Source organism: Scyliorhinus canicula, chromosome 2, assembly GCF_902713615.1.
Source record: "Scyliorhinus canicula chromosome 2, sScyCan1.1, whole genome shotgun sequence".
Classification (NCBI taxonomy): Eukaryota; Metazoa; Chordata; class Chondrichthyes; order Carcharhiniformes; family Scyliorhinidae; genus Scyliorhinus; species Scyliorhinus canicula.
Window position 1 is genome coordinate 263,698,296 of NC_052147.1, and position 15,502 is coordinate 263,713,797.

The window sequence follows — 15,502 nt, forward strand, 5'->3', positions numbered from 1 at the left end:
CTTCATAGCCCACCAGGAGCACTGGAAGGGCCTCTTGCCATGGCGACTGCCAGCAGCTCTCACCTACATTTCCCAACAGACAAGCATCGCATCTCTCCATTGCAGGATTCCCGAGCACCTGCCATTGGCATATGCCCGTACCAACTGAGAATTCTGAATTCTCCCTCTGTGTACCCAGACAGGCAGCGGAATGTGGCGACTAGGGGCTTTTAACAGTAACTTCATTGCAGTGTCAATGTAAGCCTACTTATGACACTAATAAAGATTATTATTAGAAAAAAACAGCATAACCTCCAAAATAAACCAGAGTAAACATTAAAAGTTTTCTCCTCAAACTTTGTGCGTAATTCAGTTAAGATATTTGCCACAATGTAGACCCATGGAAAACACTCAATAAAAACACACAAACGTTCAACATGCGGACATTAATTATGAATACATTTGTGTTATCTTACTTCTAGTTTGTCCCGAAATGATTCAACACGATTTCTCATCTCATACATGACGGATGGCATGTCTGCAGAATCAACCAGAATTTTCTTCTCTAGTGCCTGTAGCCTAGGGACAATAATTGGTGTAGCTTTAAATGTTGTTGCCTCTGTTGCTCACAGTGACATTTCCTTCAGACAGATTCTCAGGCTGGTCTGCAATCATAGCCCCAGCAAAGGAATAGCGATGCACCTCGAGCGAAACAGCCTCCTTGCCATCAATGATATTACCGCAGAAGATTTGAAGGTAGGTTCTCTTTGCAGTGTAAGTTTTAAGTTTTCTTTAAATACACATGCAATTCTAATCAAAAATAAAGAAGATGTTGGAAATCTGAAATTAAAACATAATGCTGGAAATACTTGGTCGGTCAGGCAGCAGCTACAAAGAGAGAAACAGGGTTAATGTTTCAGGTCACTGTACTGAAGAAAGGTCTTTGACCTGAAACATTAATTCTGTTTCTCTCCTCACTGACAGACCAGCTGAGCACTTCCAGTGCTCTCTGCTTTTATTACACATATGATTTGGATTTAGTTATCCACTTTGGTAGCAAAAACGAGAAGGCAGACTATTAACTGACTGGCCATAAATTAGGAGAGGGGAATTTTTAACAAGACCTGGATGTCCTCGTACACCAGTCACTGAAGGTAAGCATGCAGGGGCAGCAGGCGGTAAAGAAGACAAATGGCGTGTTGGCCTTCATAGCGAGAGGATTAGAGTACAGGAGCAGGGATGTCTTGCTGTAATCAACACTTCTCTTGGTGAGGCCACATCTGGAATATGGTGTGCAGTTTTGGTCTCCTTATCTGAGGAAGGATGTTCTTAACTTAGAGGGCGTGCAGTGAAGGTTTACTAGACGGATTCCTGGGATGGCGGACCGATGCATGAGGAGGGATTGAGTTGGTTAGGAATATATTCACTGGAGTTCAGAAGAATGAGGAGGGATCTCATCGGGGGGCGACCATTTACGACAGAGATGAGGAGAAATTTCTTCACACAGAGAGTGGTGAGCCTGTGGAATTCATTCCCACAGGACGTAGTTGAGGCCAAAATATTGAATGCTTTCAAGACGCAGTTAGATATAGCACTTGGGGCGAAGGGGATCAGAGGATATGGGGGAAAGTGGGATTAGGCTATTAAGTTGGATGATCAGCCATGATCGTAATGAATGGTGGAGCAGGCTTGAAGGTCCAAATGGCCTCCTCCTGCTCCTATTTTCTATGTTTCTAGATTTTGTGAGGCTTTTTCCTTTTCTAATTTTCCAGTCCCAGTTTTCCATCGCAGGTTTTTGTCAAAATTATTGTAGTATTTTACCAGAAGGAAAGGAATGCTGGCAGCATATTGAAAATGAAAGATAGCAGCTGAATGTTTCAAAAGAAAGATTTGATGGACATACCTTTTCTCCATTGCCGATAGATCAAATCCCAATGCTGCTGCCAGTTCAGAACCTGTAAGCAGAGGGTAACATTCATTTACTGACCTGTTGCCAACACGTAATAGTTCTATTAGAAAATTTCCACTGAGATAGACGGTAGTTTCTCCTGATCTCTTGGGAACAGAGGAAGATATGAAAAGGAGAAGGAGGCCTGGTGGCTGCTCCAGCCTCTTCGGTCATTCAATGAGATTGTGGCTAAACTGTGACCGGTCTCCATGTAGAATGGTGTTTCCTAATTTCATTCCTGAAAGGGCTGGCTCTAGTTTTCAGAGAATGCCCCCTCATCTTAAACTCCCCAATCAGCAGAAATAAGGTGCACGATGGCACAGTGATTAGCACTGCTGCTTCACTGCGCCAGGGACCCAGATTTGATTCCGGCCTTGGGTGACTGGAGTCTGCATGTTCTCCCCGTGTCTGCGCGGGTTTCCTCCCGGTGCTCCGGTTTCCTCCCACAGTCCAAAGATGTGCAGGTTAGGTGGATTGGCCAGGCTAAAATTGCCCCTAGTGTCCAAAGATGTGCAAATTAATCTGTGCCATTGCAAGGATGGGCTGGAGGAATGGGCCTAGTTAAGGTGCACTGTCGTGGGATTGGGGCAGACGCAGGGGCTGAATGGCATTCTTCCACACTGCAGGGATTCTATGATACTCTTAAATCTTGAAAACCTAGATCAAATCATATATTACAATACTCCCTCTGCAGATGATTCTAAGCACTGAAAACTTTTATTTTGACAGCTCGTATTTTTTGCTCAAGGCAAGCTGTGGTTTATATGCAGCTGTCATTGAATTGGCATAGTATGAGCGCAACATAACTACTTCCAGTGAAGCAGGTTGGTGCTGGAAACCTTACTGTTGCTGCTGTTACCCCACGGCATAGCGTCAATGGCATGCCCAGCAACATTCCTACCTTTTCCAATGTCACTGTATTGCTCCATGTGTAGCAATACAGTTACAGAGCAGAAACAGTAAAAAGGTCCATTAAATTGTGTTTTTTGGCTATTTACATCACAGTAGCCAATTATATTTTAAATGAACGCAACACTTTTCCCCTATTATCTAGATTATTTCAGCATGCATTTATTTCTCTTTCAGTGAAGAGGATTCTTGGGTAGCTGCCCCAAATCTTCTTATTACTCATTTCCATTTATATCTCATACTGTCCATACTGTGCCGTGCTGAGTTACCATACAGTGTCTTTACTGCACCATACTGAGATACTCTGCACTGTCCATACTGCACCATACTGAGATACTCTGCACTGTCTATACTGCACCATACTGAGTTACCCTACACTGTCCATACTGCACCATGCTGAGATACTCTGCACTGTCCATACTGCACCATGCTGAGTTACCCTACACTGTCCATACTGCACCATGCTGAGATACTCTGCACTGTCTATACTGCACCATGCTGAGTTACCCTACACTGTCTATACTGCACCATGCTGAGATATTCTGCACTTTCTATACTGCACCATACTGAGTTACCCTACACTGTCCATACTGCACCATGCTGAGTTACTCTGCACTGTCTATACTGCACCATGCTGAGTTACCCTACACTGTCCATACTGCACCATGCTGAGATACTCTGCACTGTCTATACTGCACCATGCTGAGTTACCCTACACTGTCCATACTGCACCAGGCTGAGTTACCCTACACTGTCCATACTGCACCATGCTGAGTTACCCTACACTGTCCATACTGCACCATGCTGAGTTACCCTACACTGTCCATACTGCACCATGCTGAGTTACCCTACACTGTCTATACTGCACCATGCTGAGTTACCCTACACTGTCCATACTGCACCAGGCTGAGATACTCTGCACTGTCTATACTGCACCATGCTGAGATACTCTGCACTGTCCATACTGCACCATGCTGAGATACTCTGCACTGTCTATACTGCACCATGCTGAGTTACTCTGCACTGTCTATACTGCACCATGCTGAGTTACTCTGCACTGTCTATACTGCACCATGCTGAGATATTCTGCACTTTCTATACTGCACCATACTGAGTTACCCTACACTGTCCATACTGCACCATGCTGAGTTACCCTACACTGTCCATACTGCACCAGGCTGAGATACTCTGCACTGTCTATACTGCACCATGCTGAGATACTCTGCACTGTCCATACTGCACCATGCTGAGATACTCTGCACTGTCTATACTGCACCATGCTGAGTTACTCTGCACTGTCTATACTGCACCATGCTGAGTTACCCTACACTGTCTATACTGCACCATGCTGAGTTACTCTGCACTGTCTATACTGCACCATGCTGAGTTACCCTACACTGTCTATACTGCACCATGCTGAGATACTCTGCACTGTCTATACTGCACCATGCTGAGATACTCTGCACTGTCTATACTGCACCATGCTGAGATATTCTGCACTGTCCATACTGCACCATGCTGAGATACTCTGCACTGTCTATACTGCACCATGCTGAGATACTCTGCACTGTCCATACTGCACCATGCTGAGTTACTCTGCACTGTCCATACTGCACCATGCTGAGATATTCTGCACTGTCCATACTGCACCATGCTGAGATACTCTGCACTGTCTATACTGCACCATGCTGAGATACTCTGCACTGTCTATACTGCACCATGCTGAGTTACCCTACACTGTCCATACTGCACCATGCTGAGTTACCCTACACTGTCTATACTGCACCATGCTGAGTTACCCTACACTGTCCATACTGCACCATGCTGAGTTACTCTGCACTGTCTATACTGCACCATGCTGAGATATTCTGCACTGTCCATACTGCACCATGCTGAGATACTCTGCACTGTCTATACTGCACCATGCTGAGTTACTCTGCACTGTCTATACTGCACCATGCTGAGTTACTCTGCACTGTCCATACTGCACCATGCTGAGATACTCTGCACTGTCTATACTGCACCATGCTGAGATACTCTGCACTGTCCATACTGCACCATGCTGAGTTACCCTACACTGTCTATACTGCACCATGCTGAGTTACCCTACACTGTCCATACTGCACCATGCTGAGTTACTCTGCACTGTCTATACTGCACCATGCTGAGATATTCTGCACTGTCCATACTGCACCATGCTGAGTTACTCTGCACTGTCTATACTGCACCATGCTGAGTTACTCTGCACTGTCTATACTGCACCATGCTGAGATACTCTGCACTGTCTATACTGCACCATGCTGAGATACTCTGCACTGTCCATACTGCACCATGCTGAGTTACCCTACACTGTCTATACTGCACCATGCTGAGTTACCCTACACTGTCCATACTGCACCATGCTGAGTTACTCTGCACTGTCTATACTGCACCATGCTGAGATATTCTGCACTGTCCATACTGCACCATGCTGAGTTACTCTGCACTGTCTATACTGCACCATGCTGAGTTACTCTGCACTGTCTATACTGCACCATGCTGAGATACTCTGCACTGTCTATACTGCACCATGCTGAGTTACTCTGCACTGTCTATACTGCACCATGCTGAGATACTCTGCACTGTCTATACTGCACCATGCTGAGTTACTCTGCACTGTCTATACTGCACCATGCTGAGATACTCTGCACTGTCTATACTGCACCATGCTGAGATACTCTGCACTGTCCATACTGCACCATGCTGAGTTACCCTACACTGTCCATACTGCACCATGCTGAGATACTCTGCACTGTCCATACTGCACCATGCTGAGATACTCTGCACTGTCCATACTGCACCATGCTGAGTTACCCTACACTGTCCATACTGCACCATGCTGAGATACTCTGCACTGTCCATACTGCACCATACTGAGTTACTCTGCACTGTCCATACTGCACCATGCTGAGATACTCTGCACTGTCCATACTGTGCCATGCTGAGATACTCTGCACTGTCTATACTGCACCATGCTGAGTTACCCTACACTGTCCATACTGCACCATGCTGAGATACTCTGCACTGTCCATACTGTGCCATGCTGAGATACTCTGCACTGTCCATACTGCACCATGCTGAGATACTCTGCACTGTCCATACTGCACCATGCTGAGTTACCCTACACTGTCCATACTGCACCATGCTGAGTTACCCTACACTGTCCATACTGCACCATGCTGAGATACTCTGCACTGTCCATACTGTGCCATGCTGAGATACTCTGCACTGTCTATACTGCACCATGCTGAGTTACCTTACACTGTCCATACTGCACCATGCTGAGTTACCCTACACTGTCCATACTGCACCATACTGAGTTACTCTGCACTGTCTATACTGCACCAGGCTGAGTTACCTTACACTGTCCATACTGCACCATGCTGAGTTACCTTACACTGTCCATACTGCACCATGCTGAGTTACCCTACACTGTCCATACTGCACCATGCTGAGTTACTCTGCACTGTCCATACTGCACCATGCTGAGTTACCTTACACTGTCCATACTGCACCATGCTGAGTTACTCTGCACTGTCCATACTGCACCATGCTGAGTTACCCTACACTGTCCATACTGCACCATGCTGAGTTACTCTGCACTGTCTATACTGCACCATACTGAGATACTCTGCACTGTCCATACTGCACCATGCTGAGTTACTCTGCACTGTCTATACTGCACCATGCTGAGTTACCCTACACTGTCTATACTGCACCATGCTGAGTTACCCTACACTGTCTATACTGCACCATGCTGAGTTACTCTGCTCTGTCTATACTGCACCATACTGAGATACTCTGCACTGTCCATACTGCACCATGCTGAGTTACTCTGCACTGTCTATACTGCACCATGCTGAGTTACCCTACACTGTCCATACTGCACCATGCTGAGTTACTCTGCACGGTCTATACTGCACCATGCTGAGTTACTCTGCACTGTCTATACTGCACCATGCTGAGTTACTCTGCACTGTCCATACTGCACCATGCTGAGTTACTCTGCACTGTCCATACTGCACCATGCTGAGTTACCCTACACTGTCTATACTGCACCATGCTGAGTTACTCTGCACTGTCCATACTGCACCATGCTGAGTTACCCTACACTGTCCATACTGCACCATGCTGAGTTACCCTACACTGTCCATACTGCACCATACTGAGATACTCTGCACTGTCTATACTGCACCATGCTGAGATACTCTGCACTGTCCATACTGCACCATGCTGAGTTACTCTGCACTGTCTATACTGCACCATGCTGAGTTACTCTACACTGTCCATACTGCACCATGCTGAGTTACCCTACACTGTCCATACTGCACCAGGCTGAGTAACCCTACACTGTCTATACTGCATCATACTGAGATACTCTGCACTGTCCATACTGCACCATGCTGAGTTACTCTGCACTGTCTATACTGCACCATGCTGAGTTACCTACACTGTCCATACTGCACCATGCTGAGTTACTCTGCACTGTCCATACTGCACCATGCTGAGTTACTCTGCACTGTCTATACTGCACCATGCTGAGTTACTCTGCACTGTCTATACTGCACCATGCTGAGTTACTCTGCACTGTCTATACTGCACCATGCTGAGTTACTCTGCACTGTCTATACTGCACCATACTGAGATACTCTGCACTGTCCATACTGCACCATGCTGAGTTACCCTACACTGTCCATACTGCACCATGCTGAGTTACTCTGCACTGTCCATACTGCACCATGCTGAGTTACCCTACACTGTCCATACTGCACCATGCTGAGTTACCCTACACTGCCCATACTGCACCATGCAGTTACTCTGCACTGTCTATACGGCACCATGCTGAGTTACTCTGCACTGTCCATACTGCACCAGGCTGAGTTACCCTACACTGTCCATACTGCACCAGGCTGAGTTACCCTACACTGTCCATACTGCACCATGCTGAGATGCTCTGCACTGTCCATACTGCACCATGCTGAGATACTCTGCACTGTCCATACTGCACCATGCTGAGTTACTCTGCACTGTCCATACTGCACCATGCTGAGTTACTCTGCACTGTCCATACTGCACCATGCTGAGTTACCCTACACTGTCTATACTGCACCATGCTGAGTTACCCTACACTGTCCATACTGCACCATGCTGAGTTACTCTGCACTGTCCATACTGCACCATGCTGAGTTACCCTACACTGTCCATACTGCACCATGCTGAGTTACCCTACACTGTCCATACTGCACCATGCTGAGTTACCCTACACTGCCCATACTGCACCATGCTGAGTTACTCTGCACTGTCCATACTGCACCAGGCTGAGTTACCCTACACTGTCCATACTGCACCAGGCTGAGTTACCCTACACTGTCCATACTGCACCATGCTGAGATACTCTGCACTGTCCATACTGCACCATGCTGAGTTACCCTACACTGTCCATACTGCACCATGCTGAGTTACCCTACACTGTCCATACTGCACCATGCTGAGTTACTCTGCACTGTCTATACTGCACCATACTGAGTTACCCTACACTGTCCATACTGCACCATGCTGAGTTACTCTGCACTGTCCATACTGCACCAGGCTGAGATACTCTGCACTGTCCATACTGCACCATGCTGAGTTACCCTACACTGTCCATACTGCACCATGCTGAGATACTCTGCACTGTCCATACTGCACCATGCTGAGTTACCCTACACTGTCTATACTGCACCATGCTGAGTTACCCTACACTGTCCATACTGCACCATGCTGAGTTACCCTACACTGTCCATACTGCACCATGCTGAGATACTCTGCACTGTCCATACTGCACCATGCTGAGTTACCCTACACTGTCCATACTGCACCATACTGAGTTACTCTGCACTGTCTATACTGCACCAGGCTGAGTTACCTTACACTGTCCATACTGCACCATGCTGAGTTACCCTACACTGTCCATACTGTGCCATGCTGAGTTACCCTACACTGTCCATACTGCACCATGCTGAGTTACCCTACACTGTCCATACTGCACCATGCTGAGTTACCCTACACTGTCCATACTGCACCATGCTGAGTTACTCTGCACTGTCCATACTGCACCATGCTGAGTTACCCTACACTGTCCATACTGCACCATGCTGAGTTACCCTATACTGTCCATACTGCACCAGGCTGAGTAACCCTACACTGTCCATACTGCACCATGCTGAGTTACCCTACACTGTCCATACTGCACCATGCTGAGTTACCCTACACTGTCCATACTGCACCATGCTGAGTTACCCTACACTGTCCATACTGCACCATGCTGAGATACTCTGCACTGTCTATACTGCACCATACTGAGATACTCTGCACTGTCTATACTGCATCATACTGAGATACTCTGCACTGTCCATACTGCACCATGCTGAGTTACTCTGCACTGTCTATACTGCACCATACTGAGTTACTCTGCACTGTCTATACTGCACCATGCTGAGTTACTCTGCACTGTCTATACTGCACCATGCTGAGTTACTCTGCACTGTCTATACTGCACCATGCTGAGTTACCCTACACTGTCCATACTGCACCATGCTGAGTTACCCTACACTGTCCATACTGCACCATGCTGAGTTACTCTGCACTGTCTATACTGCACCATACTGAGTTACTCTGCACTGTCTATACTGCACCATGCTGAGTTACTCTGCACTGTCTATACTGCACCATGCTGAGTTACTCTGCACTGTCCATACTGCACCATGCTGAGTTACTCTGCACTGTCTATACTGCACCATGCTGAGATACTCTGCACTGTCCATACTGCACCCTGCTGAGTTACCCTACACTGTCCATACTGCACCATGCTGAGTTACCCTACACTGTCCATACTGCACCATGCTGAGTTACTCTGCACTGTCCATACTGCACCATGCTGAGTTACTCTGCACTGTCTATACTGCACCATGCTGAGTTACTCTGCACTGTCTATACTGCACCATGCTGAGATACTCTGCACTGTCCATACTGCACCATGCTGAGTTACTCTGCACTGTCTATACTGCACCATACTGAGATACTCTGCACTGTCCATACTGCACCATGCTGAGTTACTCTGCACTGTCCATACTGCACCAGGCTGAGTTACCCTACACTGTCCATACTGCACCAGGCTGAGTTACCCTACACTGTCCATACTGCACCATGCTGAGTTACCCTACACTGTCCATACTGCACCATGCTGAGATACTCTGCACTGTCCATACTGCACCATGCTGAGATACTCTGCACTGTCTATACTGCACCATGCTGAGTTACCCTACACTGTCCATACTGCACCATGCTGAGTTACTCTGCATTATCCATACTGTGCCATGTTGAGTTACTCTGCGGTATCCATACTGTGCCATGTTGAGTTACTCTGCACGATCCATACTGTGCCATGTTGAGTTACTCTTCACTATCCATACTGTGCCATGTTGAGTTACTCTCTACTGTCTATACTGTGCCATGTTGAGTTACTCTGCAGTATCCATACTGTGCCATGTTGAGTTACTCTTCACTATCCATACTGCACCATGCTGAGTTACTCTGCGGTATCCATACTGTGCCATGTTGAGTTACTCTTCACTATCCATACTGTGCCATGTTGAGTTACTCTTCACTATCCATACTGTGCCATGTTGAGTTACTCTTCACTATCCATACTGTGCCATGTTGAGTTACTCTGCATTATCCATACTGTGCCATGTTGAGTTACTCTGCATTATCCATACTGTGCCATGTTGAGTTACTCTGCACGATCCATACTGTGCCATGTTGAGTTATTCTGTACTGTCCAAAATGTGCCGTGTTGAGTTACTCTGCATGATCCATACTGTGCCATGCTGAGTTACTCTGCACTGTCCATACTGTGCCATGTTGAGTTACTCTGCACTGTCCATACTGTGCCATGTTGAGTTACTCTTCACTATCCATACTGTGCCATGTTGAGTTATTCTGCACTGTCCATACTGTGCCATGCTGAGTTACTCTGCATTATCCATACTGTGCCATGCTGAGTTACTCTGCTCTATCCATACTGTGCCATGCTGAGTTACTCTGCATTATCCATACTGTGTCATGTTGAGTTACTCTGCACTATCCATACTGTGACATGTTGAGTTATTCTGTACTGTCCAAACTGTGCCGTGTTGAGTTACTCTGCAGTATCCATACTGTGCCATGTTGAGTTACTCTTCACTATCCATACTGTGCCATGTTGAGTTACTCTGCGGTATCCATACTGTGCCATGTTGAGTTACTCTGCGGTATCCATACTGTGCCGTGTTGAGTTACTCTGCACGATCCATACTGTGCCATGTTGAGTTACTCTGCACTATCCATACTGTGACATGTTGAGTTACTCTGCATGATCCATACTGTGCCATGTTGAGTTACTTTGTACTATCCATACTGCACCATGCTGAGTTACTCTGCAGTATCCATACTGTGCCATGTTGAGTTACTCTGCATTATCCATACTGTGCCATGTTGAGTTACTCTGCATTATCCATACTGTGCCATGCTGAGTTACTCTGCATTATCCATACTGTGACATGTTGAGTTACTCTGCATGATCCATACTGTGCCATGCTGAGTTACTCTGCATTATCCATACTGTGACATGTTGAGTTACTCTGCATGATCCATACTGTGCCATGTTGAGTTACTCTGCATGATCCATACTGTGCCATGTTGAGTTACTCTGCATTATCCATACTGTGACATGTTGAGTTACTCTGCATTATCCATACTGTGACATGTTGAGTTACTCTGCATGATCCATACTGTGCCATGTTGAGTTACTTTGTACTATCCATACTGCACCATGTTGAGTTACTCTGCACTATCCATACTGTGCCATGTTGAGTTACTCTGCAGTATCCATACTGTGCCATGTTGAGTTACTCTGCACTGTCCATACTGTGCCATGCTGAGTTACTCTTCATTATCCATACTGCACCATGCTGAGTTACTGTCCACTGTCCATACTGTGCCATGTCGAGTTACTCTGCACTGTCCATACTGTGCCATGTTGAGTTACTCTGCACTGTCCATACTGTGCCATGTTGAGTTACTCTGCACTGTCCATACTGTGCCGTGTTGAGTTACTCTGCAGTATCCATACTGTGCCATGTTGAGTTACTCTTCACTATCCATACTGTGCCATGTTGAGTTACTCTCCACTGTCCATACTGTGGCATGTTGAGTTACTCTGCACTGTCCATACTGTGGCATGTTGAGTTACTCTGCACTATCCATACTGTGCCGTGTTGAGTTACTCTGCACTGTCCATACTGCACCATCCTGAGTTACTCTGCACGATTAATACTGTGCCGTGCTAAGTTACTCTGCACGATTTATACTGTGCCATGTTGAGTTACTCTGCACTATCCATACTGCACCATGCTGAGTTACTCTGCACGATTTATACTGTGCCATGTTGAGTTACTCTGCACTATCCATACTGTGCAGTGTTGTTTCACTTTGGATTATCCATACTCATGTAGGTTCACTTTGGACTATCCATACTGTGTCATGTTGATTTTCTCTGCACATTCGGAAATGTTGTATTTGTCACGCGATGCTGGAACTGCCTCTTACCCAAGGAATCGGTCTTACAATCAGCAGCAACAACTTCCAATTTGTACTGTGTCTGCCGAGTATTAGACTCCAGTTTGGGGGAAATGTTTATAATGTTGCCTTTTGTGTTGTACAGCTTCAGGATGTCATAGGGACCTGCCTCTGCAGCAGCTCGGAAAACCTCTGGAAGAAAACAAAAGAACAGGCATAATTCAAAAAACAATGCTGGAAACGCATAGGACTGAATGATACACTCCACGATCAGGAGCACTTCCCGCTTTGTGGTATGTATTGTAGGGCATGTTGACGTTGGGTGATGGTCACTCATGAGGTCATCGCATTGGTTGACGACAATGCCATATATGGTCAGCAAATCAGGAATCTGCCCACATTATTAAATGTTAATTTTAATGCCAATTAAGGCAATTACCAACCTACCTGACTGGAATAATTTGGTCAAAAGGCACTAATAGGCCTCAAAAGTGAGTTTCACAACAGATGGGTAGGCAATTTTTTTTTAAAGGCAACCTCATTTTGGTGGGCCTTTGACCTCCAGCTGTGATCAGTTCCGATGTTTTGCAGGTCAAACTCCATTGGCTGCAGGGATTGCTCCTTTTCTTCGACTAGAGTTATATTTTGGGTATATTCTATTGCGAAGAACTCTCCTCTCATTCAGAGGGATCTTATGATCGTTCATTGAATCTTTTCCTGTCCGTAACCCAGCATTGAGGGGTGAACACTCTTGGAGACAAATGAGGATTGTAGTCTCCATTGGAGACGTAACCTCCAGTGAGGAGGAAGACCAGAAGAGGGATATGACTGATGTACTGTCAATTACCACGAGATGAGAATGGTGGAACAATCGAGGCTTTATTGAGCAAGATGTTGTGCCTCCTGAAGCTGGAACCAGAATGGCTGCAGCGCAGGAAAGCACACACTTTTATACGCCACCTGCTGGGCGGAGCCAGCAGGCAGGGATTTGCCATCGTACCTCTAATATACGGGCAGTGCCATAATACATATAATATACCACTAGTGGTGTTCACCACAAGAACTTGGGGGTCAGAAGGTGCCCCAGGAGGCTGAGGGTCCACAGGATGGGGACAAAGCATCACCAGACCCCACAGAGCCTGAAAACCCACAACTCAGGCGCAGAAGGCATTATGCTGCACCTAGGGTATACAGGCAGCAATTCAACTACCTGATACTGAGTGAGATTCGGTGCAGAAAATAACTGTGGTTTCCAGGGGCAACTGTTCCATCACTTTTCACAGGGGAGATCCCATCAAACTGCCTTAGGACTTTGAAGGGTGACAGTGGTGCTGACCTTTTTCACCATGTGCTCTTTTCAGGCAGCCTTTGGAGACCTTGCTGGGAAAACACAGTCGGCTGCACACAGTTGCATCAAGCTGCTCACAGATGCAATGATCCAGAGGGCCAGCAATTCCATCGCCTTAATGCAGCATACACATAGCCAGAACAAGAGACCCCGAGGATTTGCTGCCATTGCTGGTTTCCCCAGGGTACAGGGAGCCATTGATTGTGCCAATAAGGCTCCTGTGGGACAACCCTGCACATTCATAAACTGAAAGGGATTCTACTCAATCGAAATTCAACTGGTGTGCTACCACTAACGACGGATCATACAGGTGTGTGCCAGATATCCTGGCAGTAGCCATGATGAATATGTTCCCAGAATTTCTCAAGTTTAAGACCTTTTCGATGGTGAGGATGAGGTGAGGGTACACGATGCTGCTGCAAATATCCCTGGTTGTGACCGAGGGGATGGCCATGAGACTAGAGATCCTTAATATGCCAAAAGTTTACCTAGATCTACTAGCCATTGCAACCTCAGAGTTGCATGAAATATTGTCCGTCCATCTTGCATTTGCAATGAGTAAGTTACAAAGCCCACGCATGCAAACCTTCTCTATCTACCCACACATTTACACAATTCCTCCAGCCCACCCTCGACCTTTCATTTCCGGCAGCATTGTGGATAGCACAATTGCTTCACAGTTCCAGGGTCCCAGGTTCGATTCCGGCTTGGGTCACTGTCTGTGTGGAGTCTGCACATCCTCCCCGTGTTTGCGTGGGTTTCCTCCGGGTGCTCCAGTTTCCTCCCACAGTCCAAAGATGTGCAGGTTAGGTGGATTGGCCATGATAAATTGCCCTTAGTGTCCAAAATTGCCCTTAGTGTTGGGTGGGGTTACTGGGTTATGGGGATAGGGTGGAGATGTTTACCTTAGGTAGGGTGCTCTTTCCAAGAGCCGGTGCAGACTTGATGGGCCAAATGGCCTCCTTCTGCACTGTAAATTCTATGACCTCAACCTTCAGACACAAGTCACATATCCACAGTAATCAATAAGAATATAACAGCAAGAGGGAATGCGAGTTTTGTGTTTATTCACAAGCCAACATACCAACATCATTCAAAGTGGCCCACCAATCCAGGAGACTCTTGCACAGACGCATGTAAATGTGCAGTCGCCATGGCAAGGACCGAGGCCTGTGACAAAGGCCCTGATAAATGAAGGAGATGCTGCTCCATCAGAGGAACTTGAGACGAACTTTCAGATGGAGGTAGCTCCTGTTCACCCACTGCTACTGGGACCGGCTAGTCCTCCCTGCCAACCGGTGCGGTTCCAGGAACTTGGTGGGCGTCCAAGCTCCCAGTTTCCTGGTCGTCCTGGGTCTGTGTCCCTGAGCTCAGAGCCAGGGAGATGGTGTGCACGTTTGAGCCCATTCCGATGATTGCACCAGCAATATGCTCAGTTTGCCCCTCCAGGATAGCCACCAGTCTGTCAATGGAGGGAGTTTAGCCCTCCAAAGACCAGGTGATTACAGAACTCATGGCTGGATGGACACCTCCACAGTCTGGGCCAGAGCACACATCCCCTCTGTCAATTCTTCACTGACCTTTTGCTGACCTTCAAGCATCTGTTGCCTTACGAATGACCCTGGAGGCTCATCATCCAGCTCAGAATCAATCTCAGCATCACCCTAGATACTCCTCCGACT

At 46.8% G+C, this 15,502-nt stretch overlaps 1 protein-coding gene across 4 annotated transcripts in view; it reads right to left on the reverse strand.

The window, feature by feature from the left end:
• The window catches only part of LOC119962123 (high affinity cGMP-specific 3',5'-cyclic phosphodiesterase 9A), a 162,784-nt gene that overhangs the window by 74,517 nt on the left and 72,765 nt on the right, over positions 1-15,502 (reverse strand). For 3 of the 4 annotated variants that reach the window (XM_038790029.1, XM_038790030.1, XM_038790028.1), the window contains exons 2-4: positions 12,503-12,664; positions 1,883-1,934; positions 456-558 (exon numbers count right to left, since the gene is read on the reverse strand). In XM_038790029.1, coding sequence (XP_038645957.1) covers positions 456-558; positions 1,883-1,934; positions 12,503-12,664 — 317 coding nt within the window. The remainder of the gene's footprint in view (positions 1-455; positions 559-1,882; positions 1,935-12,502; positions 12,665-15,502) is intronic. The other variant, XM_038790031.1, reaches the window with a different exon arrangement.